This window comes from Ammospiza caudacuta, chromosome 24, assembly GCF_027887145.1.
Source record: "Ammospiza caudacuta isolate bAmmCau1 chromosome 24, bAmmCau1.pri, whole genome shotgun sequence".
In the NCBI taxonomy this organism is placed as follows: Eukaryota; Metazoa; Chordata; class Aves; order Passeriformes; family Passerellidae; genus Ammospiza; species Ammospiza caudacuta.
This window is the reverse complement of record NC_080616.1, coordinates 2,347,899-2,371,237: the sequence shown is the minus strand read 5'-3', so window position 1 is coordinate 2,371,237 and position 23,339 is coordinate 2,347,899. Positions and strand designations below refer to the sequence as shown.

The 23,339-nt window shown below is 46.5% G+C and overlaps 1 protein-coding gene across 1 annotated transcript in view; it reads right to left on the bottom strand.

The window, feature by feature from the left end:
• Positions 1-23,339, bottom strand: part of PPP1R12B (protein phosphatase 1 regulatory subunit 12B) — a 137,030-nt gene that overhangs the window by 100,151 nt on the left and 13,540 nt on the right. The window contains exons 2-3 of the mRNA XM_058819583.1: positions 1,855-1,985; positions 488-606 (exon numbers count right to left, since the gene is read on the bottom strand). Of these exons, the coding sequence (XP_058675566.1) occupies positions 488-606; positions 1,855-1,985 (250 nt within the window). The remainder of the gene's footprint in view (positions 1-487; positions 607-1,854; positions 1,986-23,339) is intronic.

Genomic DNA, 23,339 nt, shown 5'->3' with positions numbered 1-23,339 from the left:
AAAGAATGAAGAAGTTAGAGAGGAGCTGATAATTATAGTATAACCAATAGATTGCTTAGCTTACAGAATATGTATGAGCTTATAACTTGTTGTCCATAAATGTCTGATGCTCTCTTCAAAAAACAAAGCTTGCTGATTCTCATATTGAGCGTCTGAGTCTTCCATCACCACGACAAATCTCACCTCAATTTTATCAAGCCTTAGTGAAACAAGACCTTTCATTGGTATCAGAGGTCAGAATTAAATCTCACTTTAAAAGTAACTAGATCTGATGAATCAGATTTCAGGACTGTGGTGCTCTGAAGAAAGCCAAGGACAGAGACCACAAACCTCCTGTATCTGCTCCACTGTCCTGACAGCAAAGCAAAATTTGCCTGCTGCTTCCTGGGCCAGATCTCAGATCTCTTCACCAACAGACAGCAAGGCAGAATTCTCACACAGAAACTCTTAGGGGTGCCATCTCTCACCATTCAAGCCCCTCCTTTACCTTGTTTCTTGACTTGCTCCAGGAGCAGGTCCTTCATGGCCGCCTCCTCCGCGATGTCGGACGGGACCTCCCCCTCGCTGTTCACAGCAGCCACGTTGGCCCCGTGGCTGATCAGGTACCTGCAGCAAGGACAGCCTGATAATCTTTTTTTTTTTTTTTTTTTTTTTTTTAAGAAAAGGAAATTTTACTAATTTTTTAAAAAGTCTCATGAAGTATCACCAATTTTTAAATTTTTCCTCTCATAACTTTACAACAACAGACATCTTCTTTGGCTTGCACATCTTTTAATCAGTAGAATTCTGAGAAGTAAAAGAAGTATCTGTTTAAGCACACAAATATAGGAGGGTGAGGTTGCCTGGTTTTATAATTTATTTTCAATTAATTTAAGAAATACTTATCTTAATTCAAATTTTGGAAACTTTCTGGTAGCTGTGGTGGACTAAATATATAAGCATGGCATGACTGGTAAGGAATAAAGGGTTGGTGCTCAGCCTGGAGAGAAGGAGGCTCAGGGGGGATCTTCTGGCTCTGCACAACTCCTGACAGGAGGGTGCAGCCAGGTAGGGGCTGGTCTCTCCAATAGGGAACAGGAACAGGACAAGAGGAAATGACCTCAAGCTGCAACAGGGAAGGTTCAGGTTGGAGATTAGGGGAATTTTCTTTTCAGAAATAGTGGTCAGGCCCTGGCACAGCTGCCCAGGGCAGTTGTGGAATCACTATCCCTGGAAGTGCTCAAAAAAGGAGTGGATGTGGCACTTGAGGTTTAGTGGTGGATGTACTGGTGGTGCTGGATTGACAGCTGAACTTGAAAGTCCCCACTTAACCACAGCAGTGCTCACACCAGTCTGTCTGTGGTAAGGAAATGCACTCACAGAATCCCAGCCTGGTTTGTGTCAGAAGGGACCTTAAAGCCCATCCAGTGCCACCCCTGCCATGGCAGGGACCCTTCACTATCCCAGGTTGCTCCAAGCCCTGTCCAACCTGGCCTTGGGCACTGCCAGGGATCCAGGGGCAGCCACAGCTGCTCTGGGCTCTGTGCCAGGGCCTGCCCACCCTCACAGGGAGCAGCTCCTTCACTACACATCCCTGTGGCAGCTGTCCCATTTTCCTTTCTGCTTGGCACTTTAGCTAAAGTATCCAATGAATCATGAGACAGTCTAATGGCAACAGAAAAAGGCAACCAGTTGAAGGCTTCACCTTCATCCTCAGAAGTTCAGAATTCAACATCAAGAGAAAAGCACTTCTTTTAGCATTGCTTTCCAAAGCATTGAACAAGGCTTAGAGTATTCATCACCTATGCACCTGCTCTGAATGGAAAGGCACAGGGAAGTGTTATAAATACCCAGAGCAGCCCCAGACTCACTCACTCGGCTATGTTCAGGTAGCCACACGATGCCACTGCGTGAAGAGGGGTCCAGCCCTCGTTGTCTTGCTGGTTCACATTGGCTCCATTTTCCACCAGGAACTTCACCATGTCCAGGTTCTCATCAATACAGGCCTGAGGGAGGATGGGAGGGGATGTCCAGGGGGCAGAAGAATTGAAGGGAAAAGAAAGAGAGAAAAAAAAATTGTGTTGGTGTTAAATCTAACGTACAACCCTCACCGGCAGCAATATCTGGGTTGAAATTCCTCTGCTGTGAGCAATCACACCTTAAAGCTCAAGATAAATTCAATCTGTCAATGAAAACCAATTAATTTCAGAACTTTGAAAAATTAACTGTAACCCAGAGGTCCCAGATGGACAACCTCTGAATTTGCTCCAACTTCCCTTTTCACCAGAGATCTCCTTCCACTCTCCCTCACAATGGGGACATTGACATGATGGATCTGTGGTAGTTTTAGGTACAGCATCAAATCCCTCTAAGCAAGGCAAGCTGTGCATTTACTTGATTATACTGGTCCTCAAAATGTCAGTGAATAAGAGTTGTAGCAGTGAACACAATGAGGCCTCACTAGGGCCAGGGATGAGAAGGGAAAGCAGCAGCTCCAGGAGCCAGACTAAAGCAGCTCAGTTACAGAGGTAATCATCGCAAAAACAGAGTTCTAGAGAACTTAATAACTTCTTTATTCAGCAGTACCTCTTTGTTTTCCTGAGTCTGACACAGGAAACTTTCCCTGCTTGTTCTACAGCCCCATGAGCTGCTGAAGAGAATGACAGCCCTTGATTAGCTGCTGTAGTTATTCCTGAGCCTGCATTTACAGAGAGCTCCCTGCTTTGAAGCTGCCAGAAGAAAACCTAGCTTGATTTTCAAGTCTCAGCACTGCTGTTGGGTGGAATTCCTCCTTCCTCAAATTCCTGTCTCCAGCACATTCTGCGTTACATTTACAGTTCACTGGAAGCTGCTATTCAAGGATGAGCTGGCAACTTCATACACACATCCCAATGTGTGTGCCTCTGCTGGGAGCACAGGGCATGACCAGGACTGCTTTTTACCACATGTCCATCCCCAGGCAGAAACACAGCTCCTCATCACTACAGAGGGAAACAGCTTGTCCAGGATTCCTCCAGAATCCCAATCCTTTTGCACAGTTTGATGTGGCACACCTATTGTTTACAGCAGGCAGGTGACTCTCAGATGATCCATCTCAAATAAGCACCGACTATCCATCCATTCCTGTCCCAGCAAGGGGAAAAAAAATGAGGAAATCCTCTCAAACCAATATCCACACACCCCAAAAATAAACAATCCTGATTTATCCACACATTCTTCTGTGCTGCATTGCTCAAGTCAAAGGAGAGGCATGTCCTGGACCAGGACAGCCAGCTTTTGTTATTTTTACTGCAAAGAGAGTTGGGCTGGATGATCCTTGTGGAGCTTTTCTGACTCAGGACACTCAGGATTCTCAGTGCAAATCCCACACTCCCACTTAGGACACAATCACTCCTCCATCTGCTTGGCCCACAAGCAGCCATGCACAAGCCCAGCTTTGAAACCCCCAAGGTAGCACATTGCAGATAACTAACTCCCAGTGCAGGTACTTGGCAGACATGGCACAGCTCAGGGAACATCCACAGCACTGGGAAAGGATGCCCCAGGAGCAGGCTCACGTCCCAGCTGAGCCTGTGCTGAAGCATCAGTGTGTTTCCTGGCCCTGCTTTAGAGTGGTTTACCTGAACCTTGGCCAGAAAAGCACAAGCAGAAATCTAGAAGTCATTTACTTCAGGGGCTGCTCCTAACCCAGAAGGGCTGATCCCAGTCTGGACTGGCTCCATTCCCCCTGCTCAGTCCACCTCTGATCTCCCACCCTCAGGCCCAAAACAGTTTTGTCCTGTATACCCTGCTCTGAGAGGCTTCTCTTAGATGATTTCAAGAAGTAAAACTAGGAAAAAAACCAAACCAACCCAACACAAACAAAAATCTTGGGGACTGAAGAGCATCACCATAAGGTTGGAAGAGCCCCAGATCCAAGCACGATGGGGCAGAACATGGTTACATCTTAGCAATGTGGATGCAAACCAGGTTTTACCACCAGCCTCAGGAGCAAGGGTTTGGTCTTCTTTTAGTTTATCTGGTCTGACCCCCTGTTCAAAGCGTGGCTAAATCTTGTTAGACCACACAACTCAGGGCCTGCTTCAGTTCAGTGTGCTGGGATGAACACTCCCTATCCCTGTGCTTCACCAGCCCCTCTGTGGGTAATTCTTCTCACAATCTAATCAGGATTTTCCTTGCAACTTATTCCTTTTGCTTCAGCAACACAGATGCAGCCTCCAAGTCTCAGTCTGTCTGTGGTAAGGAAATGTACTCACAGAATCCCAGCCTGGCTTGTGTCAGAAGGGACCTTAAAGCCCATCCAGTGCCACCCCTGCCATGGGCAGGGACACCTTCACTGTCCCAGGTTGCTCCAAGCCCCATCTAACCTGGCCTTGGGCACTGCCAGGGATCCAGGGGCAGCCACAGCTGCTCTGGGCTCTGTGCCAGGGCCTGCCCACCCTCACAGGGAGCAGCTCCTTCACTACACATCCCTGTGGCAGCTGTCCCATTTTCCTTTCTGCTTGGCACTTTAGCTAAAGTATCTAATGAATCATAAGAGAGTCCAATGGCAACAGAAAAAGGCAACCAGTTGAAGGCTTCACTTTAATCCTCAGAAGTTCAGAATTCAATACCAAGAGAAAAGCAGGAGTGCAGGATAGGCAGAAAAGTGATGAGGGCAGGAAACACAAGTCAAATATTCCTAGTGTCCAGGAGAACTCAGCGTGCCCAATGTGCATCTGATTAATTTTAAGACACACTGTAGAAAGGATAAGTGCCTGATATCCATAATCCCACAAACCACACAAACAAATCTATGAATTCTTCTGTCTGTACCAACACACTGAAATGCAGCAGGAAGGCAAAGGATGTGATGTATAGAGAGGTGTATGGAAACACATGGATCCATAATAATCCCTCTTCAGCTCAAGGAGGAATTCTCTGAGAATTCAAGTCTGATCCTACAAAACTCAGATCCAATCTCTGGTTTGCTGCCACTGATATTTATTGTGATTTACTTCAAGTTTTGCCCCAACACATTTAAAATAAACTGCACTTAACATCCTCCTGATGAGTTATTTACATTTTGACCTGGAACACCACCAGTGTTGACTTCATCTAAAACCACATTGCTCTGGAAATAGCCAGGCAAGGCTCACCCACGCAGTGCTTTTCTTTTGGGCACAATCCCTTCTGGCTGCCCACAGCCCTGGAGCCTCACAGAGGAATTTTATCAGCCAAGGCAGCAAGGTGGATGGATGGATCCTGCCTACACTCACTACTCCACTGGCTTTGTTCAAGTGTTACCTGTAGCTCGAGTGCGAATCTAAATTTAGACTGAAGAATGTCTCCAGAGCGTGAGCTTTGTACATATTTGAGAGAGAATTTTATTTACATTGTTTATCAAACACACCCACTACATCTGTACAGCCTGGGAATCAGCCAAGGGAAAAGCACAGTTCTTGCCCAAGCCACTGGATAAACTGAACTCTACAGCCAAATGCCTGTTTAAATACATAAAAGAGCCCTGTCACTCTTTTAAATTTCTCCCTGTTACTGGCCCTGCTGTTGAGCTGTGCCCACCCTGCCTGGCTCTGATGGAATGCATGCTGGAACCAGCAGGATGATGGGATCAATGCCCACCTGTTCCTACACAGAAATCTGCAGAGATTTGCCTCTCCTGGCTCCTGCAGAGAGCAAGGATGAGGAGTCAGGGCTCTCTGGGTGCTGACAGCACCAGGGACTCCCAAGGGAGCCAGGGCCATTTAACACCTGCTGTCTGCACTTACCACCAAGAGAAAGCCAAGTGCAAAGGTCTCCACCTTTATCCTTAATGCAGCAGGAGAATATTCTTTAATTTGTAAGAGAAATAACCCTCCTCCCCTCTTCTGTAGTTCATGAAAAGCTCTGTTCAATGTATGTGATCAAGGAAAAGCTGCTGTTCCATAGCCATGGAACACTGCCTGGCAAATATTGATTTTAGTACGAGCTGATGACACACAGGAATGGAACTGAGACAGAGCAGAGTAACATGAACAGTTTTTTAACTGACAGGTATGACCATGCCTACCTCAAACACCAAAATACAAGATTTTTTTGCATTCTTGTATCATTACATGCAACTAATTACCTTGGCTGAGATTTGAAAAAGTGAGGTGGAAAAGGAGTTTCCAAAACCTGCATTAGACAAAAATGTACTGAGTAACTCCTACTCAGCTCTGAAAATCTCATCATGGTGTCATGCAAGAAACTGTCAGGCAAGGGATTATTTACATAATTTTTAGTCAAACACCCTAAAAGAACACACTTCTCAGATCTTAACATGATAATGACATGTTTAACACAACTCAGAGCAAGAATTATGAGGTCAACAACTTGGATAATGAGTAAAATTGCTAACTTCTAAAGATCTTCTGAACTTTAAGAACTTTAGAAAACCTTTAAAAATGTTACAACAGATTAAATGGCAACTTTTAGGGGTTGCAATGTATTTCTGTGAGTACTTTTAAGGTATCAGCTGATTAACACTGATGTTATCAGAGAATTCATACTTGCACATACATCAATGGTATTTATAGTTTCATACATGTCACCATTTAACCAAGAACAAAATTCTCACTGTTTAGAAGAACTTAGGGCACACATTTGTCCACCTAAATTTTTTGAGAGGCCTGACTGCTGATACCCCTCTGGCACATCTCTGCTGTGTGTTTTCTTGTGCCAATCTACTGAAATTAAGCCCTGTGAGCCAGCCTGCAGGAAAAATGGCCTTTCTGGGGTTCAGGGGTACAGCTCACCTTCAGGCTGACCAGCTGGGTTACCTAAGGTTACTGGAGGAAGGAGAAGAGGACAAAGAGGAAGTAAAGGGGTAGATATGTCCTCCTTTAAGTACTACTAATCCTGCAACAGATTTAGGAGAGTGGATAAGTTTAGTAACCCGAGAGGATCTATTGCTATGCAGAGTTCTCCTCTCTTATTTGATCCCTCATTCCTCAGGAACATGGTAAGGACCACGACCTCAGGGAGCAGAGTCACAGAGCAGACACCTGCCCTCAGCCCCCAAAGGGAGGGGAGACAGTCAAAAAGAGTTGGTTCAGAAGTAATGTTGCCTTTCTGGTGGGTAGTTTCTTCATGTGAGGAAACACTCCCTCTCTTCAACTGCCCTTGGAATCAGGCATGAAGAAAAATAGAGGGATAGGCTTAATTCTCTCCATTTCAGGCCTTGCTAACCCTCAGCTGCTTGGTTCACACGTAGGAGAGGCTAAAAGCAAGGTTAGCTACAAAGCATAGCAATTTTGTCTTGAAATTTTTAATTCCTTCTTTATCCTCTGCCTCTGTACAAGCTCTAACACAACCTTCAAGGTGATGTGACAGGGTGGGAGTAGAAGGTGAGTATCTCTCCCTCTCATGGTGGATCTTCAGCAGGCTAATCTCTTGCCACCCCTGTATTTTTCTTGGCACTTGATAAGCTTCAAGGGCTTCTGGAATGGTACTAATGTATTACAGTTTTAGCAGTCCTTGATGCAAACCACATCCAGTGCCCAGAATTACCCACTCAACACGCAAAGAAAGTTGGCTCATAGGATTTAAATCCCAGGCATCGCTGGGCAAGCCTCCATCCCCAGCTCATGGTGTTCCTCCAGCTCCTGGCAGGAGACCAGCATTTAGCAGTTTTTCCATAGGGAGGAAGTGCTCAGTTTCTAAAATTTGCAGATATGGCATATTAGCTTACCCCCTCTGCAGTGAACAGGTGGAGCCCATTCCAGGCAGGGACACACTCTGCAGACTGGAGTTTGCCAGGAGCTCTTGCCAAGGCATTCTTCTTCCCAGCATGAAGTTTACATTACAGTAAGGAAACGGGGACACCAGGAAATGGGACAGAACAACTTGGCTTGTCTGGCAAGGCTTGTCCAGCAACCAGACAAAATCTGATCTTATCTTGAATGAAACCTCATTATTACAATGGTGTTGTGTTTGCTCTTTCCTCTGAGCACCCAGAAGGCACAGGCACCGCTGAGCCTGATGAGGATCTGCTCCAGCTGCCTGCCAAGGGCTTGGTTTGCATATCTCCTGAGCATCCCCTGGTCCTGAGATTGGAGGATCAGCGAGGAAAAGGAGACAGATGGGATGAGACTGAGGGTTCAGAGGACTGGGAATCGAGCTCCAAGAAGGTGTGAACAGTGTGACACTGCTCACTTTCTAGGGGGGAAACACGTTTAGCAAAGCCCCTAGGACTGGTGTTACATTTCACTATGTATTAGATACACACAGGATAGCAGTGAGGAGAGCATCTAAACCACCTCACAAATTCCTAAGAAATTACTTGGGATCAGCTGAGAGGGGAAAAAACCCCACCCTTTTCACCTCCACAAGGAGAAAAGTGGTTACAAACACTTACAAACCCAGGAGAACACAGATGCCAGGCAGTAACTGCACATCCACAGTGCTGAGACAGGCACCCACGTGGACGTGGTTGTTTTCTCCACAACTTGCCCAATTGTTGGTGATTTAACATAAATACAAGAATAACATTCAGAACATCTGTTTGCAGGAAGAACAATTTTGGCCAGGATGTCAGTGAGGGCCACTCAGCAGCTGGGCCACGTCCTGCCCTGTGCCCGCACAAGGTGCTGGCCCTGCCAACAGCAACACCTGTAACAAGGGGGAACCTGGCTGGGAGCACAAGGCTCTGCTCCCTGCAGCCCCTCTGAGCCAACAGTCAGTTTACAAATAATATGTCACATCTGCCAGTGTCATATGATCATAGGATAAAGCAGCGTGTAGACACCTGGCATCAGCCAGCCAGGAAACCTGTAATAACTGCTGTGGGCTAACTTTGGCTGAATTTAATTCCCTGGTGCTCCCAATGTGGTTGGTTGGGATTTGAGAGAGAGAAGCCATGCATCTGCTCCAGGCACAAGGAAAATGCAGGAGGGGGAAAGCAGAAAGGGCTGCATGCTTGGCTGCTGTGTTACATGTTTCTGCTATGAATACCCAGTCTTGTGACAGAACCCAATCTCAGTGACTTCTCTGTGCACAGTGAAAATCTCGTAATCCTACCGTGTCAGATCCTGGGGTAGCAATCCCCATGGTTCCCACATGGAAATCACACTTGGCAGCTTCCCTTGTCACACATAAATGTGATACATAAACTGCCTGCTCAGGCACATGCTGGCTTTGGAAATGGAGTATGAGCTGCCAGGCCAGGAGAGGCCATGCTTCAGCTCTTCTTGATTACTGCAGGGAAATACCAACCTCCAGAGCCTCCCAGCACTATGGCACCCCTTGCCCTGTGCAAAATGCTGCTGCTAAATCAGATTGCTCATGAAACCCCATTATTAATTCTTCTACCAGACTCTCCTCCAATCTAGAAATCAAGTGTTGGACCATGTTTACACACCCAGCCCTTCCCTGACATGGTTTGCTTCCCTCTGTTCCACCACCAATTTAAATTTCTGTAACTCTTGAGTCCTTTGAGATTCTTCCACACAACCACACATCCATCACTCCTGCACTGATCTTCAGGACCTTTCTCCACATATCCATGTGCCCAGAAGGCCACTCCATCCTTCCATCAGTTGAAAGCACTTACAACTCAGATGGAGAGACCCTCAGAGCAGGGAGCAGCTGCTGCTGCTTGAAGGGCACCCAGCTCTCAACAGAGCCCAGTGCCAGTCAGGCACAGAGCAGCCACAGACACACCAGGGAACCAAGGCAGCTGGGAAGTACCTCTGGAGACTCCTGACCTAGTGCCTCCAGTGTCAGCAGGGAATTCTCCTCGCCCTTCTGGGCTGTGTGGATTATCACATATGTGCATGTATGTTCATATAGACATAGACACATTTATTCCTTGAAAATTCAGGGCACTTTATAATTGTGGGGAAGGACTAGAAGACAGATTTGTGCAGCCATTCTGATCCAGACCTGACTCACCTCCACAGCTTTGATGCTTTATGTGCCCAAGCCTCTGGCTTGTGCCTCCTAAATGATGTCCTCATGTTGAAAACGTGATGCAGACTCATTTGAGTGACAGAGGCTGCACCACCCAGGAGCTACAAAAAACTCTGCATCAGATATGGGTGAAAAAAGTTGGTTTTGTTTAAACAAACCAAGGGGAGACAGCACACTCAAATTATTAAAAGGTTTGCTCTGTGCTAAGTGAAGTGTGAGACTGAATAGAGGCCATCAAAAGCAGCAGTCTACAAGCAGGATGGTTTCTGAATTCATATAAGTGCAGTTTGAATTCAGCCCAAGATCACCATAAGAGCCCCAGCAGGTTTAAGCCCAGCTTGCCAGATTTCCTCCTTCCCAGCCATGTGCTCCCACACCTTGCCTTGCACAGGATCAGTCTCATCCACATTTTCACAATGTGCCCAGAGGGCATTGCCTGCCTAGCTGGGTGGGATGTGCCTGTCCTTTCCCACTGCCTGCAGGGCAGCAGAGCCAGTGACACCAGGGGAGCTGAGCCCCATCCTCCAGGACTGACCAGCAGCCACAGGCCACGCTCCTCGAGCCAAGATCCACCAGCTCACCCCTTAGCCTGAGCTTTGAGAGGGCTTTCTTTACAACAACATTTTCTTCTACTGGTGTAACGAGATGACTTTGAAGTTCTGGAAATGGTTAAAGGGTTCCTGCAAACCAGAGGCCAACGCTGACACCAGCAGCACCATTAACTGTAACACACTGGGCTGGAAGCACTGGCAGGGCAGTTCAGCCATGCTGTCACAGCACAGCCAAAGGGATTAAAAGGCAAGACTCACTTCTCAACTGTTCTCCTGTCATAAGTCTGAAATCCATGAACAAGGTTAGCCAGGAGATAGAGGAGTGCATCTTCCAGCAAATGCAAGGCAAGAGTAAATACGTGATGTCAACACACACCTCAAAACCACAAACAAAGGCAGGGCTGATGACAGCTGAACAGCACCAGGGTTAAATGTGGGAGCACAGAGAGAGGAGTTCACAGAAAACAAAGGGAAAAGCGCTCCCAAAATAGCCTGGCAACTGTCAGCACTCGGACTGTCGGCACTGCAGCTATGACCTTGCCATGGTGTCCCATAATCACAGCTCTGCTCTTAAGGGGCTTCTGTCAGAACCAGCACGGCCCAAAAATTCCACCTCCAAGTGATCCCCTATCTCTGGCAGCACAGATTACACTCACCAGTGATCTGGGGAACAACAAACAGCTCCCACTGCTGCTCCTGCAAAACCACAGAGCTTTTGCACCTTCTCTCTGCTCAGCCTTGGCTTCTGCATGCCCTCATGCCTTGACATCCTGCACAGGCACTTCTGTACCACCAACCCAGCTTCAAAATCTTTATGCTCTAAAATTCTTGGCAAATCTAATTCTGAAACAACCACATTAAAACCAGGAGAGAGAGGTAAATTCTGCTTTAAAAAGAACAGAGGAAAGGAAGTGAAATGAGATAAAAAGATTCATTTTCTAGTCTGATTAATTAGCTATGGAGGTTCATTTCTTTAACAGCAGTTGAGTCATACTTCTCATGTAAGCAGGAAGAGAAATATGTGGATTATGTCAGATTTTTCCATTGAAAAAAGCCCCACACACAACGAGAAGTACTCAGCAGTATCCATGTCAGTCATCAAAAGAAACCAACAACAAATCTCTTACAATGATTAGCACAACAAAAAACCCAGCAGAGCACATGGGAAGAGAGGAATATATGCAAAGGCATAATTATGCCATGAATGTAGCATTTCCAAGATGAAACAGCAGCATGAAATGTCAGGTGGAGAAGTGCTTTGAATAGAAGCTACATTTTGAAACTATTTTGAAACTCCCCACACCTTCATATATATGTACTGGGGGCACCAAGTTATTTCCAGGGAGTTAGATGTAAATCCCTGCTGCACTAAAGCAGAGATAGCTTGGCTAAATGTCTGTGGGATTCTTTCCAGCTGCCAGGACCCCTGCATGTCCTGCAGGGATGGAGCTGCCAGTGAGGGCTGGAGCACCACACTCTGCTGGTCCCTGCCTGGGCAGGACCTGCCCTCACCCTGGGAATGCCAAAGCTCCCAGCTCAGCTTCTGTAAGAAACAGAAGCCACTGGGAAGGAGAGAGAAGGTCAGCTGGACACTCACACTCTGTGTTACTGAAAGGGGAGGGAAATTGCAAGAAAGCTAAATTGCTTTGCTTTTACTCTCCTAGGATGACAGGTACAGGCATGCAGGATTGCCAGCTCTTTGCCTCTCCTTGAACACTTCTAATCAAAGTGCATTTGGGCAAACCTAGGAAGATCAGTATGGACCACACAGACATGGATTCACTATGCAAAGGGCCCCAGGGACCAGGGAATGGTCACAGCCCCAGGGCTGCCAGAGCTCAGGGAGGGTTTGGACAAGGCTCTCAGACACAGAGTAAGATTGCTGGAGTACCTGTGCAGGGCCAGGGGTTAGATTCCATGATCTCTTCCATCTGAGGACATTTTATGGTCCTATGAACCCCTCCAGCCCCACAGTATTTGTGCTCCCATGTGTACAACAACTTGCACTGAATTCACCTCTCATTCAAACAGGGCCCAAGACATTGATTTGCCACTTCCACAGTGCTCCTCCTCTGCAGCTGACTGACTGGTTTGCCATTTGTGTTTACAGCCCACAACACAGCTCTAAACCAGCACCAGGCCATGTGGGACTGACATCAAAATTCACTCTAGATCATTATTTTACCCCCTTCCTTTTCTTCATCTTCATCTTCATCATCATCTCATTAGTTCCAGTATGATTTTTAATACCCATTATTTCAACAGCAGAGGGTAATGCTTGGTACCATCTGAGAAGAGCCTGAAATGAGTCCAGTACGTGATCAAGTGCCAGCACTAAAAATAAAGTCTTTCTGTCACTAAAAAGCAGGGACTGCCAGTTTTCTAATGGTGTGGAACAGCACTAGCTTTTCAAGTCTCACCAGTTTAGTCATTCTGACCACTAAGTATGTAATTTCTCTCCCCCTCAGCCAGCGCTCCCTGGCACTTGATCAAGACAGTCTATATAAAACCTTGCCTTTAAATTACTGAAATTTTCATTCCTGCCCAAAATAACTATGTTTTATAATTAGAAAACTCACAAGCATCTCAATCGTGAGTGGAAAATGGAAATTTAGGTACTGCAGGTTTGCTTAGCAAAGAAATGTTCAGCTAACAATCCTTTGACCTGACAGGAGCTCCATCACGGGCTACACTGCACTACTTAATGCAGTTCCTTAAGACTTCATTTTCACAACACAAGCAAATACAGATATGGTTCTGCCATCATCTCTACAACACAAACATACCCTAAACTCCCAAGATGCAGCCTTAGATCAGCTTCAGCCAAACCAAGGTGGTGCCCTGCAGGCCAGGGCTGACACTCACCCCAGTGCCTTGCAGGACCACTGGTGGGGGTTAAGCAGCACAGCATGGCCAGTGCCAAATGGGGACTCTCCAGGTGAATAATGGGAGGAAAAAATGCAAAATCACTTTGTGGCCCACTTGGAAAGGTGGCTCCACTCACAGCACACCTGCTGGAAGAGCAAGGTGGGGTGGGAGGGCCAGGCAGGGCCCCTCTGCTCTGACAGAGAATCCTCTACAGGAAGAGCCTCTCCAGGTCTCCTACCCCAGCAGAGACATGGAAAAACAGCTGCAAATGATTTTAGCTACAACTTGGCAAACCAAAGGTGAGATTTGTGTTGCTTAACTATAGACCTCAAAGGCAGACAGAAAAATCTCTGTGGATCACTGCAGGCTTTCTTTAGTCTCTGCCATGGCAGGATTTTGCAGCAGGCTCTGCTGAAGCCAGGGCTGCCCTCATACACCTGATACCCTGCCAGCAGACCCTCTGCCCCAGCAAGGGCACTGGCACTCATTTGATACCCCACTGAACAGATCCAGGAGCTCAACTGGCTCACAGTGGGACCAGACAAGCACGGCCCTGGTGTCAAAGGCACATGACAGGAGCAGCAGGAAGGGCAGCACTGAGATAGTCTTAAGCTGCCACATAATACCTTGCTTATGTCAAGACAGACAGCTCATGCTGCCTACAACCCAGGGAAAAATGGATTTTTCAACACAGAAAGCATTCAAGTCACTCCAGGGCCAGTACTGCCTTCACAGAAACCAGCTCTGCTGTACAGATATCAAAGTTCATGTATGAAAACTTTCATGAACTCCTGCAAATGCCAAAAATGCTGAATTAGCACTAAGGGACTGGAAACCAGTGGCTGTGAGCAGAAACACCTCAACACAACCCCAGGTGAAGAGCAAGAGGAGATTCCTTGGAGTGATTCACTGTCAGTTTATTCACAAACACACTATCAGGCCCTTGGTTTCCCTGCACATCCCTGTCTTGCTGTCTTGTTGCCACATCAAGTTTTGCTTCAAGATCTGAATTTTACCTTTGTGGCCAGAAAAAAAGAAGGTGGTATATAAAGAGAACTGTATATATACAGTTCAGTAATTCTATTTACTCATTTTCCTTTCCAGTCTGGCAGCATGCAGGAAAGTTTAAATTTGCTACTTTGCAGTTTTATATTCAGTGGCTAAAACCTCTCTAAGGATCAGTCCATGTGCTCCTAGAGGCAAAAATCATCCCCAGACAGATGTGTGGCAGCTTGCTTGGGCATTTTCCAGTCCCATGCCACTCAATGCCTTCTCAGTCAAGTAACAAGGGCTTTTTCTGAGTTTTGCCACTGTTCCTGCCCACACCTGAACAAGAGCCTGGCATCCACCATGGCTCAGCTGCCACAGTCACAATTCTCAGCAGGAAAAGGCTCCACAGCAATCAGAGGACACAGAATTTTCTTTGAAGCAAAACAAATTATGGAGCTGACAAAGAGGGGGCTGGATAAAGAAATCTTTCTAAAAATAAACTCATTCCACACTATTCCTGAAAGGCCCACAGCCACGATTTTGCAGCATTTCCATTTCTAGTGCCATCATTGGGATTTGCAACATCACTTATCACAGCTCAGTCTTAAGGAAATGCTTTCTTTAAAATGCTGCTGAAACCTTGATACAATTAGATATTACAGCAGAAGTTAAGTTAGGCATTTTCCCAAAACACAGCAAATAAATCTACCTAAAGACAGCAATTTGAGCCTGGACTACAGCTGGCATTTTTAGTGTAGCAGGTAAAGGAGAACACAGGAGTTCATGATCCTATGACAGAGTCCGCACATCCCTTCACAGAATCCAGACTGGTCTGGGTTTGAAAGGAACTTAAAGCTCTGAAGCTCCTCTGCTGTGACACCAGGCTGGGAGAGCTGGGGGGGCTCAGCCTGGAGAAGAGAAGGCTCTGGGGAGACCTAAGAGCCTCCAGGAGAGGCATGGGCAGGGACACCTTCCATTGGCAAGGTTGCTCCAAGCCCCATCCAACCTGGCCTGGAACACTTCCAGGGATCCAGGGGCAGCCAAAGCTTCTCTGGCCACCCTGTGCCAGGGCCTGCCCACCCTCACAGCCAAGAATTCCTTCCCAATATCCCATCTATCCCTACCTTCTGGCAGTGGGAAGCCATTCCCCTGTGTCCTGGCATTTCAGGCCCTTGTTCAAAGTCCCTCTCCAGCTCTCTTGGAGCCCCTTTAGGCACTGGAAGGGCCCCTATAGAGTCTCTTAGCCTTCTATAGGCTGAACACCCCCTGCTCCCCCAACCTGGCTCCAGAGCAGAGATAAAATGTCTTCAAGAACTCCCAATACTGGAAAAATATATATGTTTGAGGATCCAAGTTGTGTGAGTCAGGCAGAGCTCATTTGCACTTGCCTTTATTCACAGGAAAAAAAGAAGAAAAAGAAATCAATTGACATTGCTAGGGCTGCTTGGTCACAGCAAAGTGCCTTTGTGTTTTTTTATTCTTGTGGGAAACAAGCAAATCTCAGCACAGCCACCAGTAACAAAATCCTTCACTGCTTGTTTCTGAGCACATTCCATTCCTGCTGCCATCAGCAGCCCAAAGAAAGGGCAGGGAACTCCATTCTGGTGATGTCTGTGGAAAAGAGAGGTGGTGGCCAACATGGTACAGAGAGCACTGAGCTGTTAAAGAAAATGACCTGTGGAATAAGGTCACTGCAGAGGGAGAGGAACTGCCTGACTGCCCTGTGAGATCTCCCAGGGTAGCTGAGTGTGCCAAGGATGTGGCCATGCACTGCCCCTTGTCACAGCATGACATCAGATACCTTGGGAGTTTGAAAGATGGACACAGCTAAAGTGTCAGCTTTCCCCAGTGGCATGAATCACATTTCATATCTAATCACAAACTGTGGTCTCCATGATCTAAGAAATACAGACCTGATACAAACTTTGATGTGTTCCTCAGAGTAACATAAAGCCAGTCACTGCCTCAGTGCTGTGCACATACCCCACTGGCTGAGGTCTGGCAGCCTGCTGTGAACTCTGCCTGAGTGCCCCAACAGGACTCCCAAGTGTCACACACATGAAAAAAGGTCACAGCCAGACATGGTGAGAGCAATGAATGCATCCAGCAAAGGGAGGGCTGGCAGCAGAGCAAACTCCCCACCTCTGGAGCCACCAGGAGCACCAGCCAGGCAGCTGCCTGGGCTTACAGGTGAACTACAGCCCTTACTCATCCCTGAAGTAAATCAAAAGCTGGTGGAAGTCCAGCTGGAGGATGGTGAGTTCCCTGTTTATTGCACTGTGTCTCCTGAGCATGAGTCTGCCCTGCAGGTGGGTGGCACAGGAAATCCTCAGGAACAGAGTGCTACAACCTGCATGGTGAACAGGAGAATCAATCAAGGAGAGGGTGAGGTTTGTCAACAAAGCCCAACTGCCAGAGGCAGGGAACAACCTCTTGTCTGAGTGCATCACCCCAGCCAGACAAAGCCACCAAGTGAATCAGAGGGATGGAGCACCTCTCCCATGAGGAAAGGCTGAGGGAATTGGGATTGTTCAGCCTAGAAAAGAGAAGGCTTAAGGGTGACCTAATTGTTGCCTTCCAGTGTCTTAAGAGAAATTTAAAGGAAAGATGGGGCAAGACTATTTACTATCTCACTATTTACAAGAGCATGTAGTGACATGGCAAGGGAGAATGGTTCAAATTGAAAGAGGGTAACTTTAGATTAGATCTTAAGAAAAAATTATGTACTGTGAGGGAGGCAGAGGCCCTGGAAGAGGCAACCCAGGGAAGTTGTGGATGCCCCCCCCAGGGGTGTTCAAGGCCAGGCTGCATGAAGTTCTGTGCAACCTGGTCTAGTTGAAGGCAGGGGGGTTGGAACTAGATGGGTCTTAAGATCTCCTTCCAACCCAAACAATTCTATGATTCTATGGTTTCTGCTGGAGAGTAGAGACACAAAGAACATCACACAGGAAGACTTTCAGAGGGATCAAAATGCAGCCCCATCTCTGTGCCAGCTGTGAAGGAAGACCTGAAAGGAGGAAGAAGTGAAATGATCCTTGGGAGAGCAATCCTGTGTTTCTCTCACTGCAACATGACTGCAGAGCCCCAAAACCATGGATGCACCCCTGAGTTCCCAGCTTGAAGCAAAAGCCAGGCCATGAGCAGGTGGATTTCAGGCATAAGTGTGGGCAGGTGGTGATGGCCATGGGATGCAGGTGAGCTCCTCCTGCAGGCATGGCAGGCACAGCCAGGGGAGGCTCCAGAAACTCCAAGGCTTCGAACAGGAGCTGGACAGGAGGACTGGAAACCTCATCAAGGCTACACCAGAATCATGGAATCTTCTGAGCAGGAAGGGACCCTCAAGGACCATCCAGTCCAGCCCCTGCCCTGCACAGACACCCCCAAGTCCCACCCTGGGCATCCCTGGCAGCGCTGCCCAAACACTCCTGGAGCTCTGGCAGCCTCGGGGCTGTGCCCATTCCCTGGGGAGCCTGGGCAGTGCCAACACCCTCTGGGGGAAGAGCCTTTCCTGATACCCAGCCTGACTCCCTGGTGTAGCAGACAAACGGACAAACAGCAAGTGTGTCACTATATGACTAAGGAGATGGAAAGAAAGTCACTGATAAGTGAAGAAACTCCTGGAATGGAGAAAGGCAAAGATTTCACCAAACCCAAGAACCATCAACCTGCTGGGGTCACTTTAGTGGACGGCACAATGCAGAAGAGCAGGTGTATAAGAAATGGTTTCATTTTGGGAGGGAAATCATGTGACAGAAAGCCACTGGAATCTTTTGAAAGGTAAATAAGCATGCAGACAAGGAAGGTCCAGAGGTGACATTCACCTCAGATACATGATGTGATTTTTTGGGTTGTCCTGTGCAGAGCCAGGGCGTGGGCTTGAGGAGTCTTGCGAGTCCCTTCTAGTTCCAGAGATTTTATGAGATTTTCTACAGGATTCTCAACAGGCCCCTCACTGTGGCTCCTGAAGCCACTGAGTTGCCCAGGTAAGATGGAAGATTCTTGCACAATTAAATGTATTTTCCTGATAAGGAGACCAGAATATGAGACAGATCTTCCTGGAGAGCTCTGCAGAAAGCTCTCTCACAGGGTCTATGCTACCAAACATGCTGCAAAAAGGACTTTGAAGAGGAGGGGATCAGTGAGGTGAAGTTTGCTGGTAAAACTATTCAAGGGGTAAAGCAAAGGACAAACTTGAAAAATCTCACAGTACTGAGCAACTGCTGATAAAACAGCAGATGAAATGCAGTGCAGATCACTGCAGAGTGAATCACAGGCACAAAATACACCCAACAAAACATACCAAAATGAAAGGCTCTGAGCTTATTACTGAGTTCAGGGAAAAGCTCTTAGGATTATAACAAATAGCTGTAGGAAAATATCAGCTCCAAGCTCAGAAATCAAAGCAAATTCTAGAAATTACTTGGAGCGGAACAAAACAAACCATAAAATATCATTAGGCCTCTATAAAATGCAACAGATTTTCTGTATCATAAGAAATTCTGGTCTCTAGAACTGAGAAAGATACAAGATATGAATAGGACATGAATGAGAAAAAGCTTAGCTAAAAAAATGAAAAAAAAAACAAACAAGAAACAAAATTCACTCCCAAAAACCCCAAACAACTTCCCTTATTTTCCAATAGCATTTCTTAAGGATTTCTGTGCCATCACAAATATGGTTGATGCTATTTCTAGGGTACCACAGAAATAAACTCCTTGGATAAAACAAACTGGCTGAAGAAGATTTCAGAAAGATAAAAAGATAACAAGCTGTAGAAAGTTGGGGAAACCAGGATGTTTGCTCCACATGTGCTCCCCACAGCTGCTACCCTGACCCACTGCAGCCACATAGCAGGGATGGGGCTGGGCAGGGAATCCATGGAATCTAATTATATCAAGATTTCAGCAGCATTTAAAAGAAAGCATTTCCTTAAAGCTGAACTGTGATAAGTGATGTTGCAGTTCCCTGAGTCCTCCAAAGGTCCCACACCAGCACAGCCTAACAAGGCCCAGCTCTGTCCCTCCTGTTCAGCAAAAGGAGAATCAGAGCTCACCTTTTACTGGTGTGAGATGAAACCAAAGCAGAGAAGGTGGAGAGCTCCAGAGAGCACAGCCCAGCCTCTCATAAACAGTCCTACAATGAAGCAAAATAGCAATATTCCTACATTTAGGTGGGAGAATCTAAAGGCAAAACAAGCACATAAAGGCCACAGCACTGGGGATCTCTGAGGAGGCCAGAGCAGCCCCAGCCCTGCTGTGCTGCAGCCCTGGCAGCTCCCATGCTGCTTCCTGGGGGTCTCAGTCCTCCACCACAGCCCTCACTGAGGTGTTGTTACAGCACCAGTGACTGAGAGCTCTGCTTTAATCCAGCATCTCTGTGCCCTCCTCTGTGTCCCCAGTGGGTAACTGAGGCTGGCTGAATGACTCACAGGAGGCTGCTGAAGAACATCTCCCATGGTTCCAGCTGAGCCTGCCACCACTGGGGCTCTCACCCGCTGGGGGAGGTGCACACAAGTGCTTTGTGATGATGTTTGGGAAGGGGATAATTAACTGTCTTTTCTAAAAAGCTCTGATAAACCTGGTCATGTCTCAGTACAGAGGACTGAACTAAAAGAGTTTCTCTGACCTCTTCCAGCTGTGTCTGGAACTCTCCAACAGCACCACCTGCCCTCACCTGTCTGTCACCAGAGACAGGTGACACTCACCATGAGACAGCCCAGTCTGGTTTGTGGGCAAACAGCAAAAGGCCAAACACATGGCAGCAGGAGAGGGGCAGCTTCCAGCATCCACCACAGAAGGGGAATTAGCCAAGCACTGCTCCAAGAAGCCAAGGCATCACGAAACAAGTTTGACCAAACTGGAGAAGAGGTGAATGGTTAGAGACTGAGACCAGGCCAGCACAACACATCAGCAGGACAGGGGCTGGCTCCTTCTCCCAGGCTCCAAGGGACAGGACAAGAGGAACAGCCTCAAGCTGTACCACGGGAGGTTCAGGTGGGACATCAGGAAGAATTTCTCCACAGAAAAGGTGGCCAGGCATTTCAAGGGGCTTCCCAAGGAGGTGTTTAAGGACTTCCCCACCTCTGAAGGTTTAAGGACCAACTGGAGAAGGCACTCAGTGCTCAGGTCTGCCTGACAACATGGTTGGTCAAAAGTTGGACATGATGATCTTAGAGGTCTTTTCCAAACATAATGGTTCCATGACTCCATGTTTAAAATAAATAAATTACAAAAAGAAGCTAGAAGCTTTGTCAACAATAGGTATCACCCAATCTCCAGGACTCTGAAGGTTCGTTTCATCACCACAAGACTGTAATTTAAAAGATGCAGCAGTTCTTGTTTAGGCCAGGGCCTGAACTGAAATGCCAATCACAATTTGCAGGAAGCTGGCTGTGCTGTCAGCATATGGGTGCCCTCCCAAAGACTACAATCAATGTTTTATTCCTTGTTCACTTTCTGCAACATTGAACAATTTCCTCACAGATTGACAGCACCTAAACTAAATGGAAAAGAATGGATTTTGAGGACAGAGTTGTAGACTGTAGAGAAGCCAATACTCAGAGTAAGTGTAAGACAGGATTTGGCCTTAAGCACAGGGCTCCTTCTACAGCAGCTATTAATATAAGGGAACAAAAATAACTCTTGCAATATGCTCTGAAGTTCAAACCCTGGCTCTGCTGCTGCACAGGCTGGCACAGCCCTAAGTCTCTCATCAGAGACAGACACATTTACCACTTATCTTTTTCAGCACGAGGGAATGCTTGTTCAGAATGACTCAAGTGATGTTCATTTAAAAGACAAACCATTTAGGGCTGTGAAGGTCAAAATCTGTTTGTCAATCACCCAAGAATGAAAAGAAAAGCCAGTGCAGATGATGAAGGAAGAGGAAATCCATCCCTGCATGAACACCTGGACTCTGTGTTCAGTCAGATGTACCAGTTCAGTCTATTATGAGCCAGGAAGAGAAAAATGCTCAAAACCTCCTGGACTAGTGAGATGATATCCCACACATATACATATTCTTTCTAGTTTAGAGGATATTATGAAATACCAACTTCACATCACTGCAACAAGTTACCAAAAACTTCAATAAAATTGCCCACTAAGCAGAACTGCCACAATTTCTGCAGGACAGTGTTATGAGCCCTCTAAAAAGCACCAGGTTTTTATTTTGAAACTTTTGCTTTAACATTTGAGAAGGTTTTTGGCCTTACTAGTTTTCCCATATCTAATTTTCTCTTCTTGACTCTCACCTGCAATAAATAATGGTTTTTTAAAATTGCTTTTTGTATCTTCCACCCATCCTAGAGCTTGGCAATCCAGAACTTAACTTACACAGTTAGAATTGAACCCACTATTCTCTGAATACACTGAAGCTTTTGGCATGAGCAGTGTTCTAAAGCAATTAGTTCCACAGCTGAATTTTACACTGGATGAGAAAAAGTATTTGTTTTAAAACTCTGATGTCCTTAAATCCCTCCTTGTAGGAAAAACTGAACATCCTTAATGCCATTTTACATATAATTTTGGAAACCTTTATCCTATCTGTGCTTGTGGCTTTCTGTCAGTCAGAAGGAATACAAAGTTCTGCTCTTTCCTGGTATAGAACCCAATCCATGACTTTGATCCCTTTGATGTTATTTTCCACCTCTTTCCCTTAACTATATTTTTTTGAGATGGCAGAAAGAGAACTGCACACACTAATCTACACATGAGCACAACACAAGCTTTTCCAGCTGTGACAGCTGGATTGGAAGCCACTGTTTCCCCATAAACATTATTCCCCATTTACAGACCAAATTTTGCCAGCCATTTTATCAGTGAATTGGCCAATACAGAACCCTTCAGGGCCAGCTCACACTTCACTACCTTGACTGAGCAGGAACCTTTGCAAACTGTAACCTCGCACTATTCCCTTTGTTATGAGTAGGAAAGTTGTCCGTTTTTAAAAAAAATTTGCAGAGTTAACAGGTTAAACCAATTGCTGCTAAGTTGGAGTTTTAACTATTTGTTGTTAATAATTTCATGTTGCAATCACCTGCTGTTAATAGTTTTCCTTTAATTACCTGTTGTTGATAGCTAGAAATCCCCTTTGTTGAGTATCCCCCTGCTGCTTCCTGGAAGGTGGCACCAGGGACTGTGAGGAGGAGGTGACATCGGGGTTGGCATGCAAATGTGGAAACCCCTCACCAAATCTAGCAGGAAAAGCCCCTAAACCAACGAGCCACCATGGAATTAAGAGAGCCAAGTGATGTCTAGAGGTGAGGAACTGAATCCAGTATCAGCTAAGACCCTTTTTACCTCTCACCCTAACCTAAAAGGATGCCAGAAAGAGGACCCTGAATGTCAAACTGAAAAATGGGCATCTCCTAGTGCTCTTGTGAGGATGGAAGCCCAGCTCTGCCTGCAGACCAGCAGACACAGCTGCACTTTTACTCCTCCTCCTCTGTGCCCCTCCTGGGAGCAGCGGTGGTGTGAGTGTGACCTATCAGTTCTCCCCACCCAAGCTGATTTTTAATAAAGGCATTAAAAAGGAGAAAGATCTCCTGCCCTATTTATTTCACCTTTCCCGCCTCACATAAAGGTGTGCAGAGCAGCACAGACTGCAGAGGACATGCACAGGATAACTCTCCTTCCTCCTGCAAACTGACCCTTTATTGCCAGCCTTTGTGTTCTCTCTTTCAGACAGTAATTAATAAATTCCCTTTATTTCACAACAGCTTTGTTTCTCAGAGCTTCCATAGAGGGATATTGTCAAAAGTGTTATGGAAATCCAAACACACCATCTCCACCAGATTTCTCCTCTCCACATGCTTGTTGCCTGCTTTGGGTTCATCACTCCCCAGGTTCTTGGAGTCCCTTTTGAAACTCTCATTTCCTGCTGACATCCCCTGGTAGCTGCTTTAAATGATACATCCACACAGTGGAGAATAGCTCAGTGCCAGCTCCAACTGATGCTGAAGACCTGATACTTCTCATTTGTCTGAGCAGTTCTGGAACCTGTTCTGTCAATACTACAGCT